This window comes from Python bivittatus, unplaced genomic scaffold, assembly GCF_059951505.1.
Source record: "Python bivittatus isolate LINGU-HERP-01145 unplaced genomic scaffold, Pbiv_v1 ctg000850_np1212, whole genome shotgun sequence".
In the NCBI taxonomy this organism is placed as follows: Eukaryota; Metazoa; Chordata; class Lepidosauria; order Squamata; family Pythonidae; genus Python; species Python bivittatus.
The window spans coordinates 6576632-6590957 of record NW_028277112.1 but is presented as its reverse complement, the minus strand read 5'-3'; the positions used below and the strand labels follow the sequence as shown (position 1 = coordinate 6590957).

The 14326-nt window shown below is 38.9% G+C and overlaps 1 protein-coding gene across 1 annotated transcript in view; it reads left to right on the top strand.

Annotated features, from left to right (window-relative positions):
• The first annotated feature begins 1440 nt into the window (after positions 1 to 1440).
• The window catches only part of MAP1B (microtubule associated protein 1B), a 68728-nt gene continuing 55842 nt past the window's right edge, over positions 1441 to 14326 (top strand). Inside the window, exons 1-2 of the mRNA XM_007422571.3 lie at positions 1441 to 1826; positions 10319 to 10420. Of these exons, the coding sequence (XP_007422633.1) occupies positions 1649 to 1826; positions 10319 to 10420 (280 nt within the window). The 5' untranslated portion in view covers positions 1441 to 1648. The remainder of the gene's footprint in view (positions 1827 to 10318; positions 10421 to 14326) is intronic.

Sequence of the window (14326 nt, the reverse complement as noted above, 5' to 3'; positions counted from 1 at the left end):
TAAAGTTAACATTTTAAAATTCTTGGGATGGAGCATTTGACTTGGTACTGAAAAGAAAGTAAAGTTGGGGACAATCATATCACACTTGGGAATGTACCATCATAAAGAAGTTTAAGTTATAAATGTCTAAAGAACATTGGAAGCTCCTGCAATGTGCTCCTATTATCAGTTACCATTCATGTGTAGTTAGAGTTCATGGGATGCAATGTCATATTGTTCCTGTGTGTGCCGTGTTTTCTTTGGCATGCATACTGTAAAATGTAAAAGTGCACAAGCACTTTTGTGCCTGTGCGTTACAAGTTAGAGCTACCACGCTATTGAGCTTTCAGGTTAGTAAATGCAAAAACCATGTTGCTTTGCTTGCTTATTGAACTTTGCAACCACATTACAAAGTGCAGAAAGTGTCCATGTACATTAAAAAGATGCACGAAACCAATAGCAGAGAGGGACATCTCATGCTAGTGTTATTCATGAGCTATTTGATGAAGTGGCTTCATTGCTGTTTCTTCTTTGCCGGGCTCAGTTCTGTGGCTGACTATACAGGTACCGGCTATAAAAGTGTGTCTGTTTGTTGTTTCTGTTGACTGCTGTGGGAATTTCTTGGTCCATCTTATTTACATCCTACAACTGCCCTTAAAACATGGCTTTGTCAACCAGCTTGGGGTAGAGTAGACCCAGTTAGATGGTTATATGACAGTAAATGGGACACACTCTGTTTTTCTGCCATTTTGCCTTTTGGTTTGTTTTTATCTTGTTTTTATTTTAATTTAAATTGGTTATTTTAATGGTTTTTATACATTCTTGATTATTTTTTATGTGCACCACCCGGAGTCACTAAGTGAGATGGGTGGCTATACAAATGTGATTAAATAAATAACCTCATCTAATTATCTGATGTCATATAGTAATTCTGAAAAACAGTGGCCAATCCACTGGCTGATCTTCTACGACTGGTAAATGTGGAAATCGTGCCTTTGCCCTGACTTTGGTGACTGACACGGTCAAATATTGCTGCCTGCTTGGACGCTCCGTGGCTGTGTGGCCTGCGTGTACTTAAACGTTCTCCGTGTGGCTGTGCCTCCTCTGTGGGACACGCTAATCCTTATTTCTGGACTGAGATTTAGAAGACGAACCGAAAGAATCAACCGAAGAAAGTGCGGGTTGGCTTGGGGAGCCCGAGCAGGCCCTCCCGCGTCCCTCGCGGTGCTTTTCTGGGCATCGCTGGCTCACCTCATCCTTCCTCCTTCCGGAGGCAGCGACGGGAATGATTTGCTGCAAATGACATCAGCTGTCTGTGGCGGCTGCTGGCAAAGCGGCAGCGGGAGCGGCAGCAGCGCGCGTGGCTGTGCCGGGTCTCCCCCCCACCCCGCCTCCTCCTCGCCGCCGCCTCCCTCCGCCTTCTCGCCAGGTCCCAGCCCCGCACTGTCTCGGTATAAAAACGCCGCCGCCTCCCCACCCTCCCTCACTCTCCCAGCTGCCTGGAGCGCGGTGGTGCCTCTCGGTGCGCGTTTTTTTCTGCCGAGGGAGGCGCCTTTGGAACTACACCCTTTCGTCGCCTCCCCTCTTTCTCTGCCGTTGCTGAGAGAAGAGCTAGGAAGGCGCTGCGGAGGAGGAGGGAGGAGGCGACGGCGGCGAGGGGCTTGCCAGGATGGCGACGGTGGTGCTGGAACCCGAGTCGGAGCCGTCTTGTAGCCTTCCCAGCGCGGTCCCCCCCTCGCCGAGCCTGTCGCACCGCTTTCTCGACAGCAAATTTTATCTCCTGGTCGTGGTGGGCGAGCTGGTCACAGAGGAGCATCTGAGAAGAGCCATAAGCAATATAGAGCGAGGTAAGGCGGCGGCGGCGGCACGCCGTATTCCTCCCGCCCAATTCCTCCTCCCCCTTCTCTCCTTCAGGACCCTCGGGCGGAGGGACTCGATTCTCCTTCCCTTTCTGAGCGCTGGCTGTGGGAAGGGGAGAGGAGAAGATCAGAGTCGCCCTACAGGTTGCACAGAAGTCCTTGCTTGCTCCCACCGTCTCTTGTGGCGGACCGAGAGAGTTCTCTGCAGTTACCGAAAGCAGCGATTCTGCGTACGACCTTGGCCCCGCCGCCCCCTCCGTCCCCCTCCGAACTTCTGTTCCTTGTCTGGTTATGGTGCAATTCGCGGAGAATAGTTGAGCTGATCTCCTAGTTCAGCCCAGAGAAGATCCGAAAAAGGAAAATCTGATACAACCACTCCCTTTTCTCTTCCCCTTCCCCCTTTTCTGTATGTAGACGCTTGTGTTAGGAGGGGCGAGGATTCTCTCTCTAGGACTGCAGTGCCACTCTTGCCAGCGATATCTTCCTTAGCCCCCCCCCATCCCTTTTTCAGAGATATTCGCACTTCTAGGAGTGCCTTGTGCGCAGAAGAAAGAAAGAAAGAAAGAAAGAAGCTGCGGCGAGGCACTGAAGGGTGTGTTTGCTTCACTGGTGAGGCAGCAGTTCTTTCGTGATGAGAGGGAAGAAATGGCATCCTTGTAATTAATGGCTTTGTTTTTTTTTTGTTTTTTTTAACCATAGTTGGCTTCAAACAACAACAAGGTTAAGAGTTGTCCCCTCTCCGTTCCCTACGAAAAGCTTGTTCGGTGGTACTATCTCAGTTCACCCTGCATAGAACCCCCCCCCCCGCCCCAAGTTTCTATATTTCTAGGGATGTAGGACAGGAAGCAGAAGCAAATGGGATTTGTGGGGGGGGGGGATGTCCAAGATAATACGATTTTTAGGGCATTAAATGCAGTGCCTGGAGATGTTTGAGCTTCTGAAGCAGCACATATGTGTGTTGGGGGTATTTTGGCTTTCCACACAAAGATCTGCAGTTGGCTTTAGTATTTTGCTGCAGCAAGAGGCACAAGAAAGGTGCAGTTGATCTTGAGTTTGCTGCACTTTTTTCCTTCGGTGAGTCATTCCACCCCTCCCCATTGTCATCCCTCACACACATCCCACCCCCCACTCTAGCTCAGAGCAGAGGTCGTTCCAGTCTTTGCTTGCCAGCAACAGGGTATCCTTTTTCTTTTTTCTTTCTTTTTTCCTCCCACCTCTTGGTGCTGCTGCTGCTGCTGCTGCTGCTAGAGAGTCTGCCCAGAGATACCGGCGTGGTGGGCGTGGTGCAGTCCGCAGTGCGGTCCCTATGGCAGCCCATAGCTGACAAAGGGCGTCTATACAGTCAAGGAGAAAAAGAATCCATTCAAGATCCATTTGCAAACTGTCTGCCTTTGCTCCCTGAAAATTGAAGGGAAAAGGGCTTCAGAGTGCTCTGGTGCTGCTATATGGGCCACTTCTGATCAGAAATACAGCGGCTTTTGTTTCTAACTTTTGGCCATAAGTGGTTTGGAATCTTTTCCTCAAGCTTTCTGAGCATACTGGAGATTTTAGAGAGATATTTCAAGACAAATTACATGCAGAAATTATAATTCTACAATAACGAGCACTTTGTTAGATCTTACTATTGCTCAGCTACAGATTATTACAGCTTTTTTACGAAGTTGTAGTAAATTGAGGAAAGTAATTCTGCAGTACAAGTAGAATAAAATGGTATGTATTTTGAGTATCAGAACTGGTTATATTCATAGACATTAGGCAAATTTTCTCTCTGATTACTGCTTTCCTTGGAAAAGGAAAGCAAAGATTTCAGCCTTTGTCAGAAACCCTTAGACAATATCTTGGCTACATGTAGGTGTGGTTCATAATTACTTTGGGATTTGTTCTTGATTTTATATTCTAGTGAAATTACACTATATATTGGCAGTACTAAAAGTTGCTGGGAATGATCTTTGGTTATATTTTTTCCAGCTATACCTAAAGTTTTAGATTAAGTCTGAATTTGCTGCATTTTCATTAATAATTTAATAATATTAAGGCACTTGATGTCAGTTTTTCCTTCAAGAAAAGAAACAGAATTCTTAAGCCTGAAGTTCCCGCATTGATTTTCGGTGGGTTCCCCCCCTCCCTTATTGTATAGTTTGATTGTAGCATTCTTGATACTGGATTCTGAACAGAAAATGATGATACTTATAGAAATTCAGGGGATTGCGCATGTCAGTGGTTTAAATCTTGATTAGAAAGTCTAGAGATTTCTTTGTTAAAATACACAGGAGGTTGATTAAATCAATGTCTATTTTTTTGGAATGGAGGGAATATGAGCAGTTGCTTATCTCTGGAATAAGGCATTTGCAGCAAGGCCTTCATGATTTCATGAATCTGCACTCTCGGTTTTGGCCCTTGGACACCACCCTGGAAGATGCTGAATTAATATGAATCACTGCAGAGAAATCTGAGAGCCTATAATGTATGGATGACGTAGTAAAAGGTTATCTTGAATAAATTGAAAAACGTTTTCTTTTTTTAAAATATTACCAAAAGGTAATATTTAAAAAGGTTACAGCTATATTTAGTGATTTTACAAAATCAACTACAATATTTTTTTTCATATATCCATTATTTTTTTTCCAGTACTTTAAGACCTATGGAAAATTCAACAATTGTGAGTCTGCCCAGATTGCTGATAAAGACCTGACTGACAGAAATGATTGATGGACCTGATTTTGTTTTTTCAGAAGGAAATAAAAACAATCCTTTTTCACTAAACTGTTTATTAATCACTCATGTTAATATATAATGTCAACCTTTCTACTTTTACAGTATAGAATTCTGTGTTATGACTGTGTCAGAAGTGCTGACTCACCGACCTCTATTGTGCAGGGTGACTTGACAGTGGATCATTAATAGGCTTCCATATTTAATTTTAAAACAATGGTTCTGACAGTTTGCCTTTTGAGAACTGTATGATATACAGCTTTTTTAAAAAAATCATTCTTGCAAAAGCCAGTATTCTAAAAATAAATGAATTTGGTTACCAAATGCTCAATAGCATCTTCCTAACTTGGTGCCCTCCAAAGGATTATGAGATTTGATATAAAGCAATCTTTCAGAAATGTCCAACTAAAGCATTCATTTACAAGAACCAGTGCACCTCTAATATACAAACTGAAAAGATCTGAGTTCTATCATATTCATATGAATGATCCTGAATATGTTATCTGTATGTTTCTCATTCTGAAACATTTTTGTTAACTGGATCCCATAAAATATGAACACTTACAAACTGTTTGTATACCTGGAAATGATACGAAATGTATTAAGAAATAAAAGTAAGATATAAAACAGATACCAAACTTGAATATCCTAAAATAATAACTGTAGCAGGTCAGACGAATTTTCTATATATCCTCTAGAGGAGCTGTTAATAAGATATCCTCCAAACTGTTTTCAGGCTCTCTGTACTATTTAGATCAGCCTGGTTTTGTATTAGGGATTTGAAGTCATGCACTCCAGACAGGAAAAAATGGTTTAAGGATATGATAAATGCACTGAGTGCAGGAAATTCTAGGTTTATTTTCCAGACAAACCCATGTGATCTAGAGATTCATGCTATAGGTGTGGGATTAACCTTTGGAATTTATTAGATAAGAACTGTCATCTCCAGTAAAAAAATATAGTTTCCCCATGATGGGAAAATCCCCTACCAGAAAGTGTTGCTTGTCACAATAGACAATAAATTCTGCCACTATATAGAACAACATTTTACATTCCTAATCAATACTGACATTGCTTTATGTCAAGTCAGACCTTTTGTGGAAATTTGGCAGAGATTTACTAATGATGTCATAGTTGAAATGAAGAAAGCTGAAGTAGGAATCAATCTTCTTTAGGCTTTGATTTTTTTTTGTGTGTGTGTGCCATTATTGAATTTCAGGGGTTCCATTAAAAGCAGGATAAAAGCAAATTCTGATTGATTTAGCACATTGATATGGATTCCCTTTTGGAAATTTTCAAAAGGCACACTTCTGAAATAGTACACTCAGTGCATTCAGTAGATTAAGAGATTATTTAATTTGACTGACTTTATTAAACAAAATTTTTAAAAAGTATGCCAAACTAATGTTTCTATTTTTTTCAATAGTTCAAAGTAATTGGAATGAAATAACACAATTTGGGGGGAAATAACATGGTTTAATTACTTTATTTAACATTTATTTATAAAATATTTTTATTTTTGTTGGAATACAGCAAAAGCAAAGATTGACAACTCAGCAGATATGCTTATGAAACACTGTAGACTGTTGACATGCTAATTTTGGCATGACCATATGGCTTTGTTAAGTAGGGGATTTGAATGCTATGTGGATGTCCTTCCTGGACTAACCTTACTTTGAACAGTCCCAGTTCAGTAGGTGTTAGCTGCATCCAATCTCATGGAGGGCATCCTTTGCTCACATGACAGGACTTTCTCTTCTCACCTCTGAACCCCTCAAGTCTCCAGATTGCTTCTTCGGGTTGATGACTCCCAGTGTCTGGAGCAGATATAAGGGGCACACGAGACACTGCTCCATCAGTAGATGAGCTTATGATTGGGTTTATTTATATCCATTCATTACATTGCTCACTTTATTTGGAAAATAGTCTTTATTATAAATATACTAAGCCTGACAATAAGCCTGTCAATAAAACTGTTTGGCACAATCAGTATATTTCAAATTTCATTTAACCATTTAATTCATATGATGAAATCTATAACACAATTAATGAATTACATGTATATATTACCTGACAAGTCTCATATATTTAATACATTCTTTGGATAAAATTTCTGTAGTAAAGGAACCATTTTTTTTTTAAATGTCTAAAAGGCAGAAGGAACAATTATGAATGTTATAATTATTGCCAATACCAAAACAACTTTGGAGCCATTCTTTTCCACTGCATCTTATAATAATTAGCATTCCAAAAATTAAATTCTGGAGATGGAATTAAATGCTTGAATTTAAAATTCTCTTTGCAGAACAGGTTTGCTTAATTTTCTAGGCCGATTTGTATAACTGTTTCTAAGTTGTCTGTAAACAAATCTGTTTAGGAATAATTTATGATCAAATCTCAACCCTAAAATATTGAGTATGTTTTGCTAAAGATGCTGTCAGCTCTCCAAGGTAGACCAGACTAGGAAACCAAAGTCACATTGTAAAGTTATAGTAACAGAACCTTGTAAGTCTGAATGTACTTCCCCCTCCCTCCCTTTATCTTCATGAAAACTAGGGAGGGTCTTGCCTCAGACACTTAATTGGGTTACAGATCTGCCCTGGACTCAAATTCTTTTATCTGACCATTGTCTTGGTTGCAGGTCTTCCTCCTGTTCTTCAAGGTTATTCCTTCTTCCCATTACAGATCCTGAAAAAGCAGTGGTGGTTTTCTGACCCCATTGAAACTCCTCCTGCAGGGATATACAACCTGAGGCTCCCAAGATCCTTGGGTTTGGCCCTCAGAGCTCTTCCAAAGTTACTATCAAAATTTTAAATGCAACAGAAGGAAAAAAAATTGGGAAGCAACTATATAAACTGTAATTTCATTTAGTTAGTCAATTTCAATTCAATTCAATGAGGTCAAATGAAATTTTTGTTCTATCCTATCTACTTTTGGGAGGGCAGCCCACCGCACCCCGCATAGACCACTCAAAGGCCAAATACAGCCCCAGCCAGAAAAATATTATACAGGCCTATCCTCCTGCTATTACTGTGCTGTTGGTGGTTCCTTCCCTTTTAATTACCTGATACCTGCTGTTCAGGTCCAGAGTATAAATGTTACGTGCATACAGGCTTGCAGATGAATTCACTTTCTGTTATTGGCAGAGCCAATAAAATGGATGGGGAGGGGGGAAGCAGATGACCTTTTTAAAAACTGATCCAGTTAATCTAGACTTGCTTCAAAATATTTGCATTTATTTTGCTTGTAAGCTTTTTAAAACAAACATTATTTTAATAATTATCAATGATTACATGCATGTAATATTTTGTACCTGTATCATGTAAACAAATAATATTCTTTTAAATTATAATACCTTGCTGTAAAAAGCTCCAGTGTAACACATTGAATTGTGTTTACTACTATTTAAGTAGAAATATAAACTCAGAATTTTCAAGACTTTAAAAGGAAGCATCAATATATCTTCTTGGCTCGGCTCCCATATTTAGTTTCATTTATATCAGCCCTGCTGATTGTAAGCTGGGAATCCATAATATTGCTAGATTTATTAGTGTATAGAAAATCCGCTGAATAATGTTGTGTGCTGGATACAGTAAGTTGACACAGGCTAAAGGGTGTGGTCAGGACAACTGTACCTTTGGGTTGAGTGAAGCAGTTACCTCAGGCAGAAGGCTTTATGTGGGTCATGTAAAGGCAGCAAATGGTTAGTTATTTAATTGGTTATATTATTACTCGCAGATATGAGGAAAGGGCCTGTGGCCTTTTCTGCTTTATGTACCTAAATAACGTAACTGGCCCTGGGTACTATGCATCTTAACCTTATGCAGAAAACAAAACAACATCTGTATCCCATTCTTCTCTCTTAATCCAGCCTATCTCAAAAGGTGGTTGTTTTGGGGTTAAAAATGGAGAGAATGCTATGTATTCTGTTCTGAGATCCTGGGGAAAGGAAGGGGGTTGGTGGAATCCAAGAATTAATAAATAAATAGGCACCATGGCTGGCTGGATTAAAAGTTGATGGTTTGTGAGAGGCTGCCATAAAGTTAATATTCATCTCTATAGATGAGATAGAGAAAAGTGAGGCAATACAAGGCAAATGTAAGGTTAAATGAGAAGAGACCAGTGTTACCTGATGGGACAGTTTGCTGAGACCAGATAAACGGGTTTTATAGAGCTGGTGCTTTCTATTGGTGCAAATACATGGACTCCTTTAAGACAATGGTGAGAGATGAAGAGGATCGTTGTTGAACAATACTGCCTACCTCCATCATACAGAGATTAATACAGCTGTTGGTGGAAGGCCCTGAGTGATAGTAGTACTGAGGTATGGAAGGCGAGCTGTCAGAGCCCTGCGTGCTTCCTTAGAAAATAAGAAAGATGGGCATTTTTGTGCCTGCTTACCACAAAAAGGGCAAACTTCTCCAGGGAGGAGCATCTTGTGGAGAAGGTGGCAGGTAGCGTTCTGATCAGTGGTGCTTTGTAACAGGTTATGACTCCCAGGGTAGCTGTTTGGTAATTGGGCAGGATCACAACATGTTTTTGAAATTCCAAGTAAACATATCTGCACAAAAAGTTTTGGTATATACTGTATGTATAAGCTGTGCACATAAATCTGAGCAGCACACTGATGAGTGCCGGTTCTGGGGGACAATCCTGGTCACTGCTGTCAAAGTGTTTGTCCTGAGCTGAAAGAGGTTCCCATCTTTATCCTACTACCACCACCCCTCCAAATTTTATATCAGTCTTTCCTGGCTCAGTTCTTTCACTCATTTTCATTTGTGGAGAGGATTTCTTCATTTTTGTTTCTTTGTGTTGTTTGTAGTTGTTGTAGTGATGCATATTCTGTGATTGTAATGATGTAGATTATTATTTTAATCTTTGTTACTTTTTGTAATGTGGTTGAGTGCCGCTGTAAGGAGAAGGAATCCTAGTTTTCAAATGCACACATGAATTCATAATAAGAATTTGGAGCAAGTGTTTTTTACAAGAGCATATAACAGTTATGTATTTTTATAGCATGTTGCAAATTGGTTGGCTACATCAGCCTTTTGTAAATCCCACATTGGCATCCCATAATCTTGCTCTCTAACAATAACACTAGTAAAAAAAGGTGGCCTTGCTGGGACTGGAGTTCTAAATAAAATCAATAACTAACGTACTAAGATATATTGGAGTCTGAGAGTTAAAGGATTGAATTGGAAAAGGGGAATTAGAAAACTGATTTAAAAAACATCATATTTTAGAGCAGAGAGTTGGCAGCTTTATTTTGAAAAATAAAATCTAAATGTATCCACACCTAAAGAAAATCTGAGAGTGACTAAGGTGTTGGACTAGGGGACCCACATTCAAACCTGTCTTCAGGCACTGAATTTAATTACTGTATTTATTTATTAAAAAGACTCATATAGCTTCCCATCTTATGCACTAGATGTCTTACAAACAACAATAAAAACAGTAAAAAGCATAAAAACCATCACAGAAACTCTGAGCACTCCCAAAAGTACACACACACACACACACACACACACACAGCATCCACATACAACTTTACTGGGTCCACCCTCACTCTATCCCAACGCTTGTAGGAAAAGCCTAGTAATTTTGGGCTGGTCTATCAGCCTAACCTACCTTGTGGGGGAAATTGGAGGAAGTATGCTAAGATTGCCAACTTGAGCTCCTGGAGGTAAATGGGGAAAGAAAGCCAACAATAATAATTAATACTTCTGTACTTATCCCTGACCAAATGTTTATTTTGTTTTGATGTCTAGGTATCCGATCATGGGACACAAACCTCATTGAATGCAACTTGGATCAAGAACTTAAACTTTTTGTGTCTCGCCATTCAGCTCGATTCTCTCCTGATGTGAGAGGTGAGGCTTATTTTTCTCTTATTGCCTGTATATGGTATAGATTAATTTAAAACACTGTGGCACAGTAGGTTTCTATGAGATCAGAGTAGGTTATAATTCCTTTTATATCACAAAAGCTCTTGGATCTTGGCTTCAAAAATGTGTAGATATTACTAGCAATGAATTACTATTTTGTTACTTTTCTATGTCCAGTCTTAATTTTAAGCAAAGTTTGTATGTCTCCTATATAAAGGGTTACGTATTTATCCAGATCAGATGCTCAAGTTAAATAAACTGCTTCTCAAGTCCTTGCACATATCCAACGTGTTCAAAGTCTAATGTGCGCTGACGTATTATACAATCATATCAAAACATACAGAAATCATTCTTCTTTTAGGAAGGATTCAGAGAGGATTTTACTGAATAAAGTTTTCTTAGCATAATCACAGCAGAATGCGGTGATAGTAATGGGGCATCCTATTTTAGATTTGAGTGGGCAAACTTTTAGTAGCTGGAAGCCTCACTTAAAATTGGGGTTGGTGAAGACAGCAGTGAGTGGGAGGTAATATAAAATGAGTGAGGTTAGGATTATCTCTTTTTCCTGAGTTTAAGGAGAGGCTTTGTTAATTAATGGGAACTTAGCGTATTCTAGGTTTACACTATAATTTTCATGGTTTTGTGCCTCAGTGTTCAGAAAAAAATACGGCAGACAGCCTCTGAGGTTTCAGGTTTTCAGTTTGATAAGAATATTCCAGTTTTCATTGTAGATAAAAATAAATTTTGGAATAAAATTCTCCCACCATTTATTAAAATTTGGGGAAAGGAGGGACTGAAGTCTGCAGTGATTCAGTCCACTCTGCCACCTTGTTGTATTGCATGTACAGCCTCAGCTTTATACTGCTAGGTCTTTATTCAGGTACAGAATCAACACAGAATTCAATGGTGGGAGAAAACATCAGCTTCCGGCTCTAATGGCTGGAGATGCTGGCTCTTACAATGCAACATCTCTAGAGGTATGAGATTAGGGAAAGCCTGCATACCTCTTTGCCTCTCAAGAAAGAATGTATGTGGTGGCAGAGTCATTTTTAGGATAAGATCATTAGAGACATAGACTTGATCCAAAATACTTGGCCTCTGCATAATGGGAATTCAGGGTACACAGATGTAAATATAATACGTCTGCTGTAGATCCCACATTAGTTATATTAAACTTTACCTGATACAGAAGAAAACACAGAAGCTTCCTGAGATACAACTCTCTTGGAATATATCTAAGATTCCAAATCCATGCAGAAGACATGGATTTTCAGTTATTTATTAAATAATTATTTCCTAAGCAACTTTCACTTTTTTCACTTTAATTAAAACCTGTACTCTTAAAATCATTGTACAAGAACTAAAATAATGCAAATCTCTGTTTCTGTTCAAATGCATAAAGTAAGATTAAGGGCATGATAGTTTAGAATAGTAAGATTTAAACTAAGCAGTACAGGGAGGTATTTAGACAGTGGCTAGATGACCTGAAGTTAGTCTAGATTATTCCATTATTGGATATTAAAATTATTTAATCCTATATCAGTTAAACAAAGAGTAATAGGAAGTAGTACTTTAAAGATACGACCGTTTTATAGCCTTTCTTTACAAAAATAGTTAACATGTTCAATAGTTAGCAAGCACTGATATGACTCCGCATAGCCACTGTGTCCAGTATTTGAAATTTTACTCCATATTCCACAATGTGGTTTTTATAGACTTAGCAGCACATCTTTGTGCTTGTGTCAGTTAGTCAAAGAACTCATTCCCCAGTGAGTTTAGATGGTTTGTTCTTTTGTAACCTTTAGTTGTATCCTTAATATCCTGAATATTTGCTCTGTGTTGAATTTTCCTTCATGTTGTGCTCAGTAGATTTTGTTAACCTTCTCCAATTCATGGTATTGGTTTTGATACTGATGGCATAAGTGCCCATATAGACCTACCTGAATTTTAAGATTTTCTTTAAACATCTGTTCTGAGCAGACATTTGCCTAGTGGTTAATCCCTTAATCAAATCAAGCAACAAGTTTCACATCTATCCAGTACTGAAACGTTCAATACTCAACTGCACAGCAGTTTTGTAAGCTTTGAAATTTGCTCAGTTTTGAAAACAAATGCAACTCTGCAATACTTTGGAGAGAATGGATTAAAGTTTATGAGTTTTGGAAGAGCTCTATTAATCACAGAATATTGCAAGGACTCTGGATCTCTCTCCCGTTAACATAGCTGACGTCTTCAATGTTAGTTTTTATATTTATTACTCTTGGCAAGAAAGAAAATGGAGACAAAGAGGCAGGAGGTTAGATTAATTTGGCTGACTCATGCAAATGGATCGATGCTTAGTTTCCCCATGGAGGAGTTGCTATTAGCAACTGTGCCATAGCATCTCTTGATGCACAGTAACAATGAGGCTCAGAATGTAGCTGTCTTAAAAGGCCTCTGGATTGGGCTTATTTCTATAGGAAGAAAAATCCAAAAATAATATTTCAACCAGTAAAATTGCTTTTAATATCAATAAGAAAAATGCAATGTTTTCTAAATTAGGGGTTCTTGGTTCTTAATCCTGGTCCTTAAATTTAAATACTCAAATAGAAATATTTGCTTACTGAAAATGGTGATACAAAAATATATATTTAAAAATATTTATTAGCTGAGCACTACTATAAATATGCTACATTTTCATTATGGAATGCTGTTCCTTGTCAGTCTGTCTTTCTCAACTTGATGTTCTCCAAAATTCTGGACTTCAGCTCCCATATACTCCACCTAGGGTGGAAAGAATGAGGCAGGCTAATACATAATAAAAAATAAATTCAAAGATGCCTGGGCTATTAGTGATGCCTATAGAAATTAAAGCTACTTTTATGTTAAACTGATATAAAATTTCTGATAAATAAATGTATCACTAATGCACATTGACAATATGTTTTTAGTCTAATTATATTTGAAAGTTTAAAATAGTTAATATTACAGAATGTTCTTTAACCAGGATGGCCATCCTTAGTGTTTGGGGCTTGCTATGCAGCTATGGGGAGAGGATGATCAATATGAAGAAGCAGGAGGGGGACAGGCACATTTTGCTAAATTTCCATTTGCAGTGCTGCAGCCTCAGTGCTATTGGAATGTCTGATATTTATTAAATAGAGTTACTGAAATATATTGTACGATATGAACAGTCTTCATTGGCTGCACTTCAGCATGTGGAGAGATTGAAGCTAGTTGGTACTTTTTTTTAATGAACAGTCCATCTGTACATTCTGGCATTGGAGGCTTCTACAACTTCTCTTTAATGTTTTATAACCAGAAGGATAAAAAATAATACTCAGGACAACAGTGGAAATAATCCCCCTCTTCTTAGTCTTTTTTTTTTTTTAGGGGGTAGGCTTCGAGTCACTGTTGACTCAAGTGGTTTGCCATTGCCTTCTTCCTAGGGCTGAGAGTGTGTGACTGGTCCAAGGTCAACCAGCTGGCTTTGTGCCAAAGTCAGGACTAGAATTCATGGTCTCTGCTTTCTAGCCATGTGCCTTAATCACTACACCAAACTGGCTTTTCTTAGTCTTTTGCTAATTTTTGGATGTACTTATAGATTGCTTATCTGGTACTTTGAATAGGGTGATCACATTTCAAGTTGTTATAGGAGAACATAGTGCTGTAAATGGTAATTGTGTCCTGTTGTTCTGTCAGTGCTGTCTAGGGGAGGAAAAACAAAGGTGAAAGGAGATTCTAGTTCACTTTCAAAAGGCCTTGTTTAGAATAATCTGAGGGTGTAAGGAGAAAGTTAAGCTTGCAAATCTCTCTTGCTTGAAACTGTGAAAGGGAATATGATGTTTGTCATATCCTAATCCTTAAAAAAAGAGAGAGAAAACAGTGCAGTAAGTACATTGCTTTAAATCT